General features: G+C 45.7%; 1 protein-coding gene across 10 annotated transcripts in view; it reads left to right on the forward strand.

Annotated features, from left to right (window-relative positions):
* Positions 1-15,636, forward strand: part of LOC135386380 (cAMP-regulated phosphoprotein 21-like) — a 40,348-nt gene that overhangs the window by 4,667 nt on the left and 20,045 nt on the right. For 9 of the 10 annotated variants that reach the window (XM_064616263.1, XM_064616264.1, XM_064616260.1 and 6 more), the window contains exons 3-8: positions 116-240; positions 5,654-5,883; positions 7,556-7,648; positions 10,419-10,521; positions 12,042-12,183; positions 12,922-13,062. In XM_064616263.1, the coding sequence (XP_064472333.1) occupies positions 116-240; positions 5,654-5,883; positions 7,556-7,648; positions 10,419-10,521; positions 12,042-12,183; positions 12,922-13,062 (834 nt within the window). The remainder of the gene's footprint in view (positions 1-115; positions 241-5,653; positions 5,884-7,555; positions 7,649-10,418; positions 10,522-12,041; positions 12,184-12,921; positions 13,063-15,636) is intronic. The other variant, XM_064616266.1, reaches the window with a different exon arrangement.

The raw sequence follows: 15,636 nt of genomic DNA on the forward strand, positions 1-15,636 counted from the left end.
CGGTGGTGTGGGGGAGATCTAGCCACCCTGAAAGTGGACAGGCAACTGTGAAAATGTAGCCACCAGGTTTGCCTGTACTGTTCGATGTACTGAAAAGTAGTGATTATGGTTCCAGATGGTGTATGAACACTCCCAGCTGTCTTGGACTGCGATTGAATTTTGACTCGAGGAGTCGGCCAGGGCGGCCCCCAACTGCTAGTGTGGACTCTGCTGCCCTGGACTCTATGGCCAAGTCTGAAAGTAAGCGGGCCATTCCACGCCAAATGATCCACAGGTGCCACTCGACCCCCCCCCCTCCCTAAAATTTTGTGTGAATCAATTTTTTTAGTGGTTCCTTATGACTCCGAAAGCAGCGGAACATTTGTATTTTCTGACGAAATTGAAATTTATGGGGTGCAGAGCCCCTCAAAGATGCAGTGCTTGGCAAAAACCTACGTCGTTTTAAGCGGGCATTATGGCCCACGTACGTCACGGAGCACGTTAAAAAGCGTCATATTTGATAGGGGAGAGTTCGTTTTACCGTATGTAAGCAATTTTCACCATCTCACTCGACGGGCTCGACGCTTGTGGCGTGCAGGAAATTTGCAAAGTTTGTGCGAGTTTACGAATTTTTTTGTAATATAAAATTCCGGAATTTCTCCCTCAAAATTTTTTGTCGCATAGCCTCCGTGCTGTAGTTTAAGCAAAAAAATAGCCAACCCCACCGGTGCACTGTAAGCCGCAATAAAAAAAATGGGATGTTGCGAAGATTCGACAAAATGCCCAGACAAAACCGTGATCAAGATGTCATTCGATGCATCGTCTTCCTAGCAAGACGTAGCAAAACAATCTCGGAGGTACTCTTTGTTAAACCCAAATAATAATTTTTTAATTGAAGGTAACTTCGCAAACGTGTATCCGTGCTGCCGCACATTGTACCGCATGAACAATTGAGCGGGTCACTGTTTCCCTCCTTTGAGACCGGGTGGTTGAGTGCTCATCAAGCTGGCCACCTTGTGCACCAAGTAAACTTTTAGCCAGCTCGTGGTGCTGGTAAGTGAGAGATAAGGAAGGATGTGGAGATAGGGGTCCATTCAGGCTTTATGGTACCACGTGGTTGATTTTTGGCCGTGTGGCATCCGTCAGTCGAGTCGTTGACATGAGTAGAATAATCACAACATGAACAGTGATTGAGTACTGCCTGCACCGAACACAAGCGGAGAATGCTTTCACCAGTAAGTGCCTGGGATGTGCCACTGTTCCTTTCATTTTTGTGCGTGTGTGTGTTAACTCATTCCAGTATTGGGAACAGAACCCTTTTAGCTGTCCACTCCTCTTGCACGTACAGTCATGTCTTGATTCATAACTTAAAGGTACTATAAAGCAGTCGAGGTCGAACCTATGCAATCAGCATGACGTGAGAGTGCTAGATTCAAAGGTTCAGCACAACAAATAATATGCGCAGGAGTTTACTCTAAGTATTTTTAATTTGTAAATAAAAACGCAGTCAAGAATGTCGGGGCGACGCCTGGTGGGAAGAAGCCCTCAATTTGTCGAGCAACCCTGTAAACAAGGAGACCGATAAACAGATGGCTTTTCTGCTGGGATTTGAAAATACTACCTTACGAGAAAATGTAATTTGTGTGAAAGAAACTAAACAAAAGGCGAATCTTGCACCCAGTAGCTAAACGTCTATACCTGGGCCTTGTTTCAGCACCGTGGCGCTGCTATCGTACGTCGCTCTGCTTGGCCCAGAGTCGTGCGCATGAGACATTTTCGCCACCGTACTTGGCGGAGTTGGCGTTTCGTCGGTCTGCTTCACCACAGTGTTGCCAGTAGATTTAAATTTGCATTTCGTCGGGAGCTATAATGGCTATGTGAGAAAATTTTGCGGCATTTTACTCCTGAGGACGTACACAATTCAGGGCTCACAAAACATGAAGTTGCACCTCGACTGCTTTATAGTACCTCTAAAAACCCGAGAACCCGAAATTTGCTTGGTTCGGTTATCCAGAAATTCGTCAGTCGGACAAAAAGAGACGAAGACCCGAGGTGTCCGGATAAGCGAGACATGACTGTGTATGAAACTTACTTAGTAGCTGTGACGTACGATCTTCTCGCTTTGTTCGCCAACAGTGGAGTCGTACGTATAAGAAAAAGATTTGTCAGTCACGGGTGCTGTCACTTTTGATATCAGATAAGCTATTTCCGGGCATTTCTGTTGTGTACAAAGGTATGATACCGGGTTATTCGGGTCAGGTATTACATTTCTTTGATTGTCATCTCCCATACGGGGGATGGTTATTTCGGAGAAACATGGCCGAGCATACCAGGATAGACACATTTCTACTGCTTGCCGTGTGAAGTGTAGTGTGTAAGCCTTACGTTAAAGGAGAGTGGAAGTGACATTTAACCTGACTTGAAATCCTGCTTCCTTTGTTAAGCTGTCCTCTAGGAGTCACAGCGCAAAATATTTTCGCTCTGCGGCGTATTGTCAGTGCGCAATTAAAACTTACAAAAGGCAGTCGGAAAAATCAGTCCCGGACGAGAGACACGATCCCCGTGTTACGTTGAAACTGAGCAGGGCCTTTTTTCTTTGTTTTTTCATCTCGGCTCACGCGGCGCTTATACATGCTTGAGCTGTGCCGTTGGACGTCACTGGTCACATGCCGGAGCCCATGATGCATCACGACGTCTTCTCGTGCGTCAATGCGCTATTTGCAAGAGGATAGAAGTTCATAAAGGTGCGCGGAACAGAGCCTTGTGCGCACGCTCTGTAGATTACTTCCGCTCATCGTTCTTTCGCAGAAGCTCATTTTATTCGTTGCAGAAGACGTCGCAGCGAAAAACAAGATATTTTGGGGGTCACTTTCATGCTCCTATAAAAATGACTTGAGGGAGATCTCGGACTTTTCGCCTTGTTCCTCGGAGCCTGACCATGAAACAACTGTAACAAGGGATCAAGTTAGCGGTGTTTTGTGAGTTGAACTGCAAAAGCCAAGATCTAAGTCGAGGAACAAGGCAAAGAGTCCCACATCTCCCCGAAGTAATTTTTAAGGTTTTGCTTATACACTAAAGTGTCTTCACTTGGTAAGCAGTATAAATGTGCCTGTCCTCGTACGCTTGCCCATCTTTCTCTATGCAAGATGACTATGAAAGAAACGTTCGACCTGACCTGAATAACGCGGTACATGTATCATAGCTTCGTACACGACAGAAATGCCCGGAAATAGCTTATCCGGTACCGAAAGTGATAGCACCAGTGACTGACAAAATTTTTCTCTTATACGTACATCTCAACTGTTGGCGCACAAAGCAAAACCATCGTACATCACAGCTACTAAGTAAGTTTCATATACGTGCAAGAGGAGTGGACAGCTAAAGCAGGGTGTCTACCAACCTGGAAAACCTGGAAAACAGGGAATAGTCAGGGAATTTTGATGTGACTGGAAAAGTCAGGGAATTGTCAGGGAATTTGGCTAAAAGGCAGCTCAAGTCAGGGAAAATCGCAGACAAGTGCCGTGATGATGCGCGGCGAATCGCGAGTGCCGACCGGTGGTTGAGAGGCGATGCTGCAGCAACATTACTGCAAGTAGCAGTTCACCAGTATGACAAGCTCTGACGCAGAAAAGTAGGGTAGCCTCACTAATACTTAATAAATGGTCTGTTTTATGTTGGATCTGGTATCAAAACGTATGAGCAGGCACCAAGTTCCCTTTTGTTTTTGTCAGGGAATTCGCTTGAAATAGTCAGTGAAAACCTGGAAAAGTCAGGGAATTTGAAGGCTGCAGTTTGGTAGACACCCTGTAAAGGGATCTGTTTCCAGTACTGGAATGAGTTAACACGCACACGCAAAAAGAAATTAAAGAAACAACGGCACATACCAGGAACTTACTGGTGAAAACATTCTCCACTTGTGTTCGGTGCAGGCAGTACTCGATCACTGTTCATGTCGTGGTTACTCTACTCATGTCAACGACTCGACTGCTGGATGCCACATGGCAAAAAACCAACCATATGGTAGCATAACGCCTGAATGGACCCCTATCTCCATGTCTTTCCTTATCTCTCACTTACCAGCACCACGAGCTGGCTAAAAGTTTCGTTGGTGCACAAGATGGCCAGCTTGATGAACGTTCACTGCGCAACCGTCGGGTCTCAAAGGAGGGAAACACGTGTTTGCAATCGTTTTTTGCTCTTCAATAATGCGACTGCCCAGTGTTTTCTTTCCGTCTAGTGCTTTGTGAGTGACCCGCTCAGTTGTTCATTCGGTACAATGTGCGGCAGCACGCGTACAAAGTTACCTTCAACTAAAAAATTATTATTTGGGTTTAACGAAAAGTACCTCTGAGATTTCTTTGCTACGTCTTGCTAGGAAGATGATGCATCGAATGACGACTTGACCACGCTTCTATCCCGACCTCGTCACACCAAATTTTTCGGTAAAAAATGTGCATTTTGTGGAATTTTCGGCTTACAGTGCACCGGCGGGATTGAATTTTTTTGTGGTTAAAGTACAACGTGGGGGCTCTACGACAAAAAATTTTGAAGAAGAAATTCTAGAACTTTATATTGTAAAAAAAATTGTACACTCGCACAAACTTTGCAAATTTCCTGCACGCCACAAGCGTCGAGCCCGTCGAGTGAGATGGTGAAAATTGCTTACATACGGTAAAATGAACTCTCCCGTATCAAATAAGACTCTTTTTAATGCGCTCCGTGCCTTACATGGGCCGTAATGATTGCTTAAAACGACAGAGGCTTTTGCCAAGCACTGCATCTTTGAGGGGCTCTGCACCCCATAAATTTCAATTTCGTCAGAAAAGACCAATGTTCAGTTGCTGTCAGAGTCGTAAGGAACCAGCAAAAAAATTCACGTAAAATTCCAGGGGGGTCGAGCGGCACCTCTGGGTCACTTGGCGTGGAATGGCCCAAGTGCCCTACTCATTTTATACTACCTCAAATACTTTTTTTGGGAGTAATTGGGTATTTTACGAGTACTTTCAAGTCTGTACTTAGCAACTTTGTCACATTCTTCATAGAAATCCCGGAGGATGTCACATGACTGGTTGCTCCAGAATCTATTGATCACTCTCTACAGTGCTAGTTGTTTTCCACAGCTCCGAACGGGAATTCATCGTACGACTCCATCGACGACTTTGGCCTTTGGTCTGCCTTGGCCTTTCTTTGTTTGTATTCGTGAAGCGGCCAAATCTGCTCTGCTGTGCTGTCAAGGCGACGGTGCTTTTCCACCGGTCTCACCGGTACCAACAAAACAGAATTAACAAAGTGAACTAACTAATAGACCTCTCTCTGTTTGTAAACAGATGACGTCATAGTGTTCCACAGAGCCACTGGTTTGGTAGAGTTGAACTATGCTCGAAGCTATTTTGGCGAACAAGGTCGCGCCCGAAAACCACGGTCTTGAGGCGATTACGATGATCCCAGAAAGGGACGCGACCTTTGGTTCCACTTGTCTTTCAGTAGGAGGCAGCGAACAAATGCCCATTTGTGGAACCCAGCTGTCCCCTTCGGATGTGTTTCGGTTTCGGTCTGTCTAACAACGTCATGATGACGTTTCTCGGGTGTAGGTTTATTGCTTCCAACCGTACTAAGCTGACTGAATCAGCTGCATCTGTTGCCCACTGGCACTGACGTACATTTGTTTCCTCAGTTCCAAGCATCGTGGTCCACAGTGGGGGCGGAGCCTCATCCAACGGGGTGGGAGGAGCTCCCGCCTCCCTTTGCTCATCTCCCCCAGAAAGCACCCCTCGGATGGGTCGCCTGGCCAAGCAGGAAGAGGTGGACATCGAGGAACCGACCTCCATTCCTGTCACCATCTGCGTCGATGAAGAAGCCTCGCAGAAGGAGGAGGAAGGCTCTTCTCGTGCCAGCTCATCGCAGGTTAGTGCAACGAGTGAAGTACGACCACAATTGGCCTACGTCATGTCACGCACAAAGCTCTCGGTCCATAGAAATTCGTAAGAGCAACAAAGGGACTACTACGTGATAGTCGAGAGTGTGTGACGCGTTTGAGGCTGACCACTGTTGAACTCTCGAACATTGTGGTTCGTTTAAATAAATGTACCCCGCGGGAACGTGCTTCTTTCACGGCATCTGTTCACACCAGAAAGAAATGCTTTGTGCACGAACTTTCAGCTGATTGGCATGCTGTATTATTTTCGAGTGGATCAACTAACTGTGCATCTTGTGTTAGAAAATTCGGGGACGACCCCTCCTTCTTGCCCAACCTCCTCTGTACGTGACCTGCCTCGCAGTGGACCTTCCGTGAAAGTGAAGGCTGCTGGACTTGTCATACGCGATACAATTTTCGAGGAATAGGGGCTAAATCCGTGCCTGCCTCTGCCAAAATATTGATCCGGAAAGTCTAAAGACGTGGCACCATCAGTCAAATTGTTGACGTAGAACGCGCATATTGGGATATCTGTTCAATGCCATAATGAAATGGAGTGTTGCGGCAAGCACAAAGGAAAAAATACCGAACGAAACTCTAGTCATTCACCATTCCTGTACCTTGGGACATGGAGGCAGGAGCCTCGAAGAGCAGCTGATATGATTTCCTTGACTGGATGATGGTGACCGCGCTCGTCGTTGATGCCAATGGCGTTTAGTTTCTGCATTTGAGTCCTCTGTTGGGACAAGCAACAGCACTGTAACTATCTAAGAATGAACAGGGATGGAGTGGATATACGAACCGCTCATACGTTGTTCCCACCACAGTGACACCTGTTGCCGGACACTTGCGGTCAAGGAGAACAGAGATGTCTACTTTGTCGGTGGCATTCAGTTTGGGCGCCCATAGGTATTGAGCTTGACATCAGCGAGCGAAAAATAATAGGATGACACGATTACAGCAATAGGGCACCTTGCTGCATGCAGACGTGTACACTGTGATGTCTTCCGTATCAATGGTGGGGCATCCAAAGCTTCTTTTAGCTCCATCTAGAAGAAGCGCAGGGAATCTTATTTAGAACGTACATACTGCCCTTTGTTGTCCTCTGGTCTAGAGCAGTGGTTTTAAACCGGTGTTCCTCGAGCCTTGTCCCGAGGTTCTGCAAGTGCAACTCGAGCGCGTAGCAGTACTCGCCGTATAGGTCACTTAGGTCTAAACCTTGGTATCTGGTTTGCCATCGACAATGCACAACCGCCGTAGCTGACGCTCGTTGTAAAGAGTAGACCGAACAGCTATTGTTATCTATCATCGTGTAGCAGTAGGTTCTTGAAAGTTATTGCGGGTTCCCTAGCGTAACATAAGTTGACAACCATTGGACTAGAGAATAGGGCTTCTCTCCACGAGTGACCTGTAGAGGAGCAGAGGGTCATCTGGTTAGGATTGCTGTGTTCATTCCCAAACACGTGAAATCTAACAGAAGCCACAGAAATGCTTCACGTCAGGCGACGCTTTGACGTTCCAAAACAGGTCCAAGAAATGCACGTAGGCTTTCTCTTATTTTACCTCTCTTCGATGCTTGCACTAAAAATGATTTCTGCTTTCCTTTCTTTCTTTCCTTCCTTCCTTCCTTCCTTTCCTCTTGCCTTCCTCGTGGCCAATCAGAGGCTGAGGCTACTGGTGAGGAGCCAGGCGGTGCGCGACGATACGTCCCCACCGCTGGATCCTGAGGGGGGACAACGGATGCTTTCGGTTCAGGTCTGGCTCACTTTGATTTGATCATTTTGTGCTCGGACAGTCCTGCCTCATTTCTTTCTCGCGATATATCGTCAATCATTATGATCGTTTTGTGAGGTGACGATGAATGCTACCATTTTTGTACGTTCATATACAGTCCTTTATAACAAAACTTCATGGGGAAAATTTATTGTAAAGGTAGCTTCATTAAACAGGATTTACAACCGTTTCATGCGGTACAATATTACAGTGAGAACTCAGAAAAGAACTCTTTGAACCTGATGCGCGAAACTATAACCAGCTGTGGGGGTGACAGGCGGTTGTACAGGTTACAGATTTGTGAAGGAATTTTTTATAAATAGGGTTCCTGGTTTTTGGAGTTGATAATTTTTGAGTCCTCCGGAAATGTGACAAAAATGAACCCAAAAACAAATTACGGTGATACAACATTGAATGGTCCTGTAACATTATGAAGTAACGGGATAACTTCACGGGATAACAGTTTGTCAGCTACACCTGCACATTTCCGGAGGTCCGAAAAATTATAAACTCTGAAAACCAGGAACCCTCGTTATAAACAACATTTAACCTTATGGGAGCTTGACGAGACGAGGAATTATGGCGATATGCTTCCAAATTCGTCGAGGAAAATTCTACCTTTGCTGGACTAATTTTCGAGTTGATTTAAAAAAAAAAATTTGCCTAATTAATGCGTGACAATAACGCAAACTAGCCTAGTTTGAAGATTTAAATAACACTTTCTCGCCAAACACATGGCATCTGTTGAGGGAGAAAGCCTGTTCTTCTGCTGGACATAGAGAAACAGTTGGAACATTTCCTTGTTCTTCCCCAAAATAATCCTACGTAGAATACGGATTAGTAAACGTTGATGCATCTTGACATTGAGATCCAACATAGAGCACTGTATGGGCTGGCACTGCAGTTGCTTCAGGCCAGTTTGATAATTTTTTTCCTTTTTCTTTTATTTTCTTCTTTTTTTTATACTTTTTGACATAATTGGGGGCCAAGCCTTGGTGACTCTTATAGACCTAGGCCCGTGCAATGCTCTAATCCAACGTGTGCTATGGTCATTACTTGTATGTGCAGTAGCTGACAGATTTTTCGGACGCCAATTATTCCGATTCCCACAGGGAACAATCACCTTTGCCATAGGGTTAACACATTTTTTATACCATTTTTGCGGTCGGATCAAAGTCCGAAGGCCCGATTTTCCGGACTAAAACGCTTGCGAACACGCACCAATATGACTATTTTGGGGGCACGACGGCGGCAACTTTGAAACCACCATTTTGGATTGTTGAGGATAGACCAAAAGCTAGGAGAGGTCATGACGAAAAGAGATCAAACACCGGCTTGACACAACAGGCAACAAAATTTACTCGTAACGTTTCGACGCCTATGCGAGTGTCCTCATAAAGAGAAGCGCTAAACAAAATAGTACAGGTCCGAGACCAGCTTTATGCCTTCGTCATGTTCCTGTAGCATTCCTGTAGGGGCCCCCCGTGGCTGTTGCAAGCGTTGTTATCAGCATGAATGTACCAGGACTCCAGAAATTTTCGTACCCCCCCACCTATGTTCACGTGCCAGATTTTCTGCCTCTTCGAAGAAGTTAAAGGAGTGACCGGGTTTGAGTATGTGCTCAACCAGCTCGGTGCGATGATTCTCTGCTGGTGGCTTCTTTATCTGTTGCTGATGTCCTTTTAGTCTGGTGGACTTCTTTCTTCCAGTTTCGCCTATGTAGCACGTGTCACACTGTTTACGATACAGATTAGGATGAATCAATCAATCAATCAATTTATTAAGCTCCCAAAAGTCCCATACGGGCGTTACATGGGAGGAGTGGGTTACAGGAAGTGAGGAAAAAGATAATACATAGAGAGAGGAAAAAAAAAAGCAGTAAAACAGCAACAACAAATGGAAACAACAACAACAACGACGTTATACAAGTAGGTTACACAAGGTATCATAAATGACGCAAGATTATGATGTAAACAGTGTGACGCGTGATACATAGGTGAAACTGGAAGAAAGAAGACCACCAGACTAAAAGAACATCTGCAACAGATAAAGAAGCCACCAGCAGAGAATCATCGCACCAGCACGTGAACCCCCTTAGGTGGGGGGTACGAAAATTTCAACAATACTTGCAACAGCCACAGGAGGCCCCTACCAGAATGCTACAGGAACATGATGAAGGCATAAAGCTGGTCTCGGACCTGTACTATCTTGTTTTGCATTTCTCTGATGAGGGACGCCCGCATGGGCGTCAAAATGTTACAAGTAAATTTTGTTGCCTGTTGTGTCAAGCCGGTGTTTCATCTTTTTTTGTCATTTTGGATTGTGCTCTCGGATGGGGTTGGTAATTGGAATCCTAGGCAAGACTGCTCTAAAACTTCAGAAATGTACCGCTAGGTGACGCCACGGCCTCGGTGAGTACGCACCACAACTTTCGGCACTGGCACTTTCCAGAGTCGGGACGGATATCATCGAACGCAGGCGCACACGCAACGAGGCACCATTCCAGACTTCTTTGGCACAGTTGAGGTGAAATAAAGTTTAATTTAGTGATCATCGGACTTTTCTCCCGGTCACCGCCAAGTCCGGAAAATGGGTCAGCTACTGTAGTGCTGGAACGTACCACTGCAATGAGAAACATGTTGGCCCCCACAAAAGGCCCACTGCAATGAGAAACATGTTGGCCCCCACAAAAGGCCCACTGTGTGCCTTTGCATTCGATATATGTTTACCGTATATGTTTTGTGGACAACAGGACCAAGCAAAAACACTGTCCGGAAAGCATGGGGACCGTCTTGGCACAGGAGGAAGCAGTCCTCAGGGCAGCTTGGAAGGATCCTCACCCAGCCTTTCCAGAGGTTGGACTGTTTTTACTTTGCCACCCGTAAAATAACTTTTTTGTAGCTATCCAGGGTGATTATAATTGAACTTGCACTACATGACACACTTCCACATTCGGCGTGCCTAGATACAGTACAATGTGACACACCACCAAGCTGGCTCAGCTAGAAGCTAAATAAAGCCTAAATAAACCTAAGCCTTGTCACACGGTAAATTGGTCGTCATGAATTTGTGCTGCGTAAAAAATGTCATTTGCAAATACAGTCGAACCTCGTTACAACGGAACGCAATATAACGAAATTCGCGATAGAGCGAAATAATTTGGATTCCCCGGCAGAGGGCCATAGAGATCAATGTATTTTAACTCCCGCTACAACGAAACACTTTTTAGCCACCGCCCCGATACAGCCAAAGAACAAGATAAGGTTTATGACCCCGAAGCCGACTTTAGGGTCACAAAAACAAAGGGCGCAGTTAGGGTCGGGAGGAATCTGGTGCCTACAAAAGGAAGTCTGAATCATTGGAATGTTAGGGATTTTCCTTCTGAGGCTTCTCCTTTTCGCGCTGGTTTTGAACTGTCCGGTTGCAGCCAAGTTCAGGACGAAGGTAACAGCAAAGAGCACGAGACGCAAGGTGCCATCGCGCGCGTGGCGGCATAGGTGACGAAATCAGCCTAGATGATTTTCTTGACGAGGACAAACATGCCGTAGCAACGGGAGATGCACTGCCATAGACGCACATAGGCTTTGGCTGCGTACAAACAATGCGTGCGTCTTCTAGGCACGACGCAGGCGCGTATAACCGGCTATTTCACGCAAGAATAAAATGCTGTAGGGGCCCTTTGTCGCTGTATCTGTAGTTGTTGTTTTTCACGAAAAACAACAACTACAGATACAGCGACAACTTTTCCGCGTCGTAGCGGGAGCTATCGACGCTTATGTACAGCGTGCCCCGTCGCGATCCGTGACCTTCAATTCGATACAACGAAAGAAATTGCGGTCCCCGTGAGTTCCGTTATATCGAGGTTCGACTATAATGGTGATGGCCACCCGTGAGGTGTTAGGAGAACAACTTTGTTAAAAGCAGCAAAATTTTGAGCAATAGCTACTCGTGATGATATGCAGGTATGAAGCACGCTCAACAAATAAGCGTGACTGACACGACACTCAAGTTGACCGACAACCAGGATAGTTCCTTGCAGATTGTGCGAAGTTGTCCTTAGTGTAAAAAGCTCATAAAACACATATTGAGTGATTTTTTTTCTCATCACGATTTGAGGTATTTTATTGCACATTCTACCATGGAGAGTATGCAGTTTGTACTTGATTTCTCTGTGCGCTCCCCGCACACTAGTTTAGATATAGCTGTCAATACTTCGATTTGTGTAGTGCCACAAAATGTCATGTTTCTCCAATCACGCAGTCTGTACCTCCGTAGTGCTAGTTAGTTATAACCACCCTGCATATCGGAATGGTGTACATAATAGTACTCTGTTTTAATACCCCCTAAGAACTGTTTATATTTGCACCCTGCTCAGATTCTAGCACAGAAACGTACACAGATTCTACAGGCATCGACCTGGAACAGTTCATCGTAGAGACACTGCACAAGAACCACAAGGACCGTGTAATGATGCTCAAGATAGAGCAGGACCTCATCAACTTCATCAAGGATGCCAAGTATGCAAATCAGTGTCTTGTGGCTCAAAGGAGCAGTGAGGGACTGTATATTTGTCCCTTTTTGGTTGCGGGTGTGTCGGGTGTAATCGGGTATAACCCTAAAAAGTCGGGCCCTACATATAATGCATCTTTGCACAGTGAACGGTCCAAAATCAGTTTTAGTGGTGCATTCGAGGACTCTGGATGGCATTTCACATAGCGGCGAGAGCAATGTTTTTCTAATGGTGGAGGGCACTGTGTAGCTAGATAAAATGCCACACCTGGCAAGGTTCTACGGAATGTGCGGAGGATGGCAGCTCATCCAACTTAAAAATTTCGATGCCTGCTTTTTGCTTCCAGATTTATTGGGGCAACAAAATCGTCGATGTGCCGTAACTATAAAATGTCTAAGCTTAATAAACTCTATATAAATAATAAAACTAATTATACGAAGGTCCAGATGCGTATTATGTAGCGAGTAACTTTAAAGTAACGAGGGAATTTTTGTCAGTTGTAACTAGGAACACCGTTACACAATTGTAACTTAGATCGTAACACGTTGCATTTGTCGAGCAACTTACTTTTCTCCCGACACACATTTCAGACTGCGAGGTCACTGTCCACGGTGACATTTTATACATTCAATTTCCGAGTAATGAAACGCGTATTATGCGTATTATTGCGCACACGGTGGCTCTTATTTGTGTCCTCAAAAGGCTCCAAGAAACTACACGAGTGAGTGAAATGCTTTTCTTGCAGGCGACCGTCGCACAAATTCCAGCAGATGAGCTCCTACCACCGCATGCTCGTGCATCGAGTGGCAGCCTACTTTGGACTGGACCACAACGTAGACCAGAGTGGAACCTCCGTCATTGTCAACAAGACTCGCAATACCCGCCTGTGAGTGTTCTTTGCTTTCTTCAAATCCACGTTGCGCTGTCAACCGTGACAGCGGTGCCGCGGGCAGAATCACTCGAGCATAAATGGGCTCAATTTCCGGGTAAGACTTTGACTGCACCCAAGTGGGACCTCCGTCGTTGTCGAGACTTTCCAAACGGAAAGCGTGCTATGTTCACTCATCTCGGTACTTTTATTGAAAAGGCTTAAAATTTGGGTTTCTCGTCCAGTCCTTTTTTCTCTCCTCGGCGCAAGGTTTCTTTTATGGGCTGCCGCGAATAGTCTGCTACAGCGCGGGAGCAAGGTGATTGGCCAAACTGCTCGGATGTCAGATACAAGCACAAAAAGAAAGAAAGGAAACGTACGAGATGAAGCCACCAGGATTGCTTTATATCAATAGTAGAACCTCATTAAAGCGTACCTGGTGGTGACGCGAAACAAGTACATACAAAGCAGTACTATGGCATACGTGTACCCACTTGCGCACTATTCGAGAGGCTATTTACGAAATGTGCACAGTCCTCATCCTTTATTGGCAGAAATGTGTTATTTTTGCTACGTCCGAACCAAGTCGACGCCACGCGCTTTCCTGTGGGTTCCTCCCTTTCCGAGTTTGTGAAAGCCGCGCTGTCATTGGCTAGCCATTGGGGGGAGGAACAAGCTCAAGGCGGGCCTTGCGTTCTTGCAGTTCCCGCACGACCTTGTCCGACCTCTCCCTTCTCCCGTGAGCTCGCACTTTGAAAGGAGGAATGCTCGGCTGTACCGCAAGGATAATGAGATAACTGGCCATGTGCTTGATATCACGACTAAGTCTCTCTAACCTGTGCCCAACCACACTGGTGGCCGATATGACGGGACAACGGAAAAACTACGGATTAACTGGCATGTGCGCGATAAACCACTGCGACGGTTGTTGCAGTGGTTGCAGTTGCACTGCCGTGGTTATTGAATGCATTAGGTTTAATGGCACACCTGCTGGGGACTTTTCTTGAGTTCTTTTAAATAGGAACTGCGGCTTATCTGGGTACGTTTCAACGAGGTTTTACTGTATTTGTACGTGTATCCCAGGGCTCGTAATGCTAATTCCTATTCAACCATATTTCTATCGGGGATCCCCCATGGACTGGCATAAGTGATGGTGGATCCTATTACAATGACAACGGGATAAATGGATAAAACAAATTGCTGCTGTAAAATGGACTTTCATAAACGTGTAACAAAAGTTGCACCCTTTCATTTGATTTGCCACTGATGTTCATGAAGCCTAACTTGAGATAGTACTGTCTGGAGTCAATCTAAAAATAGTCTGTACTAATCCTGTAGACTCCACCCTGCTGTGAAATCAGAAATGACTGCAAGAGAGGTGCCCACCGTGCGAGGGGGGTTAAAGCCAGTTATTGGGCACATTCGTGTGACCTCGCAGTGGATTTGAAACCGGAATAAAGAGTAGGCCAGTGCGTTGTACAGCTCATAAGCTGGCAGGGATTGACACGTTGAACTGAGAAGCGAAGCATGTAGTGGTTTCTATGAGGTAACTCGACTCTTGCGTGAGGAATTAAATACTCCCGACAAAATGAGAAACGATTTGATGGAGCTGCTTTCGGTGAGACACCCTGGAGGTGCCTTGGCCAAGACTTTGTATCACGTTGAGATTTCCGCTATTATTCATTTATACATACTACAGCCCAAGTTGGAGATTGAGATCCCAACCAAAAAAGGTCAAGTAATGAGAACCCTCGAATACCCTCGAATACCCTCGAATACCCTCGAATACCCTCAAATGCCCTTGAACGAGTACGACCATATATCGAGGCCTTGAAAGTCCTTGAAAACACTCGAATTCCAGGAGTACTTCTTCACGATAACTGACATTTGAGGAGCAACATCACAGTTTTGAGTATCCCGGTTTCAAGTATTCCCTCCATCTGCTTCCTAAACCAGTCATTCCGCATAAATGCGTTCACCTATAAGACCAAGTTTAGACGGGCCTAGCTCCTCCACCTGGCCACACTGAGAGCTCAGAACGCATCTAGTACTGCCCACAGTCATAAATCACGTCACTATATCAACGAAGCCTATGTAGTAACTGTAGTACTGCGCGATAGCATTTCTTATGGCATGTCATCTGGCTACTCTTCTTGGGAAACCTCGCATCGCCGTCGTCTGCATTCTCATATTCACCGTGCATTTGCTGTTGAATTCTGTCCGACCTTATTGACAGCGGGTGACATTCCTGTTAAAGTGAATGAATATGCACAGAAGGTGTACTGTTGCTTGATGTTGCACACGATACAAACGATTGCAACAGTTATCTCACTTCAATATTTTGTAATTATTTCTATAATAACGTTTCCTGTAGCAGTAGTGTGCATAGAACCAGTTCTAACCCTAGAGATATTTCCTTAAAAAGCCCAGGTGGGTCCTTGAAAACCATAGAAAAATTTCTCAAGTTATCTGTATGAACCCTGGCTACCGATAAATATGCACTTATCCAATAAAATGTCAAATATTCTAAAAAATGGTGGTAGCATTGTCAGAAAATCCACACCACTAGATGCTCAGCTTCTAAGTTGCACG

Source organism: Ornithodoros turicata, chromosome 2, assembly GCF_037126465.1.
Source record: "Ornithodoros turicata isolate Travis chromosome 2, ASM3712646v1, whole genome shotgun sequence".
NCBI classification, from domain to species: domain Eukaryota; kingdom Metazoa; phylum Arthropoda; class Arachnida; order Ixodida; family Argasidae; genus Ornithodoros; species Ornithodoros turicata.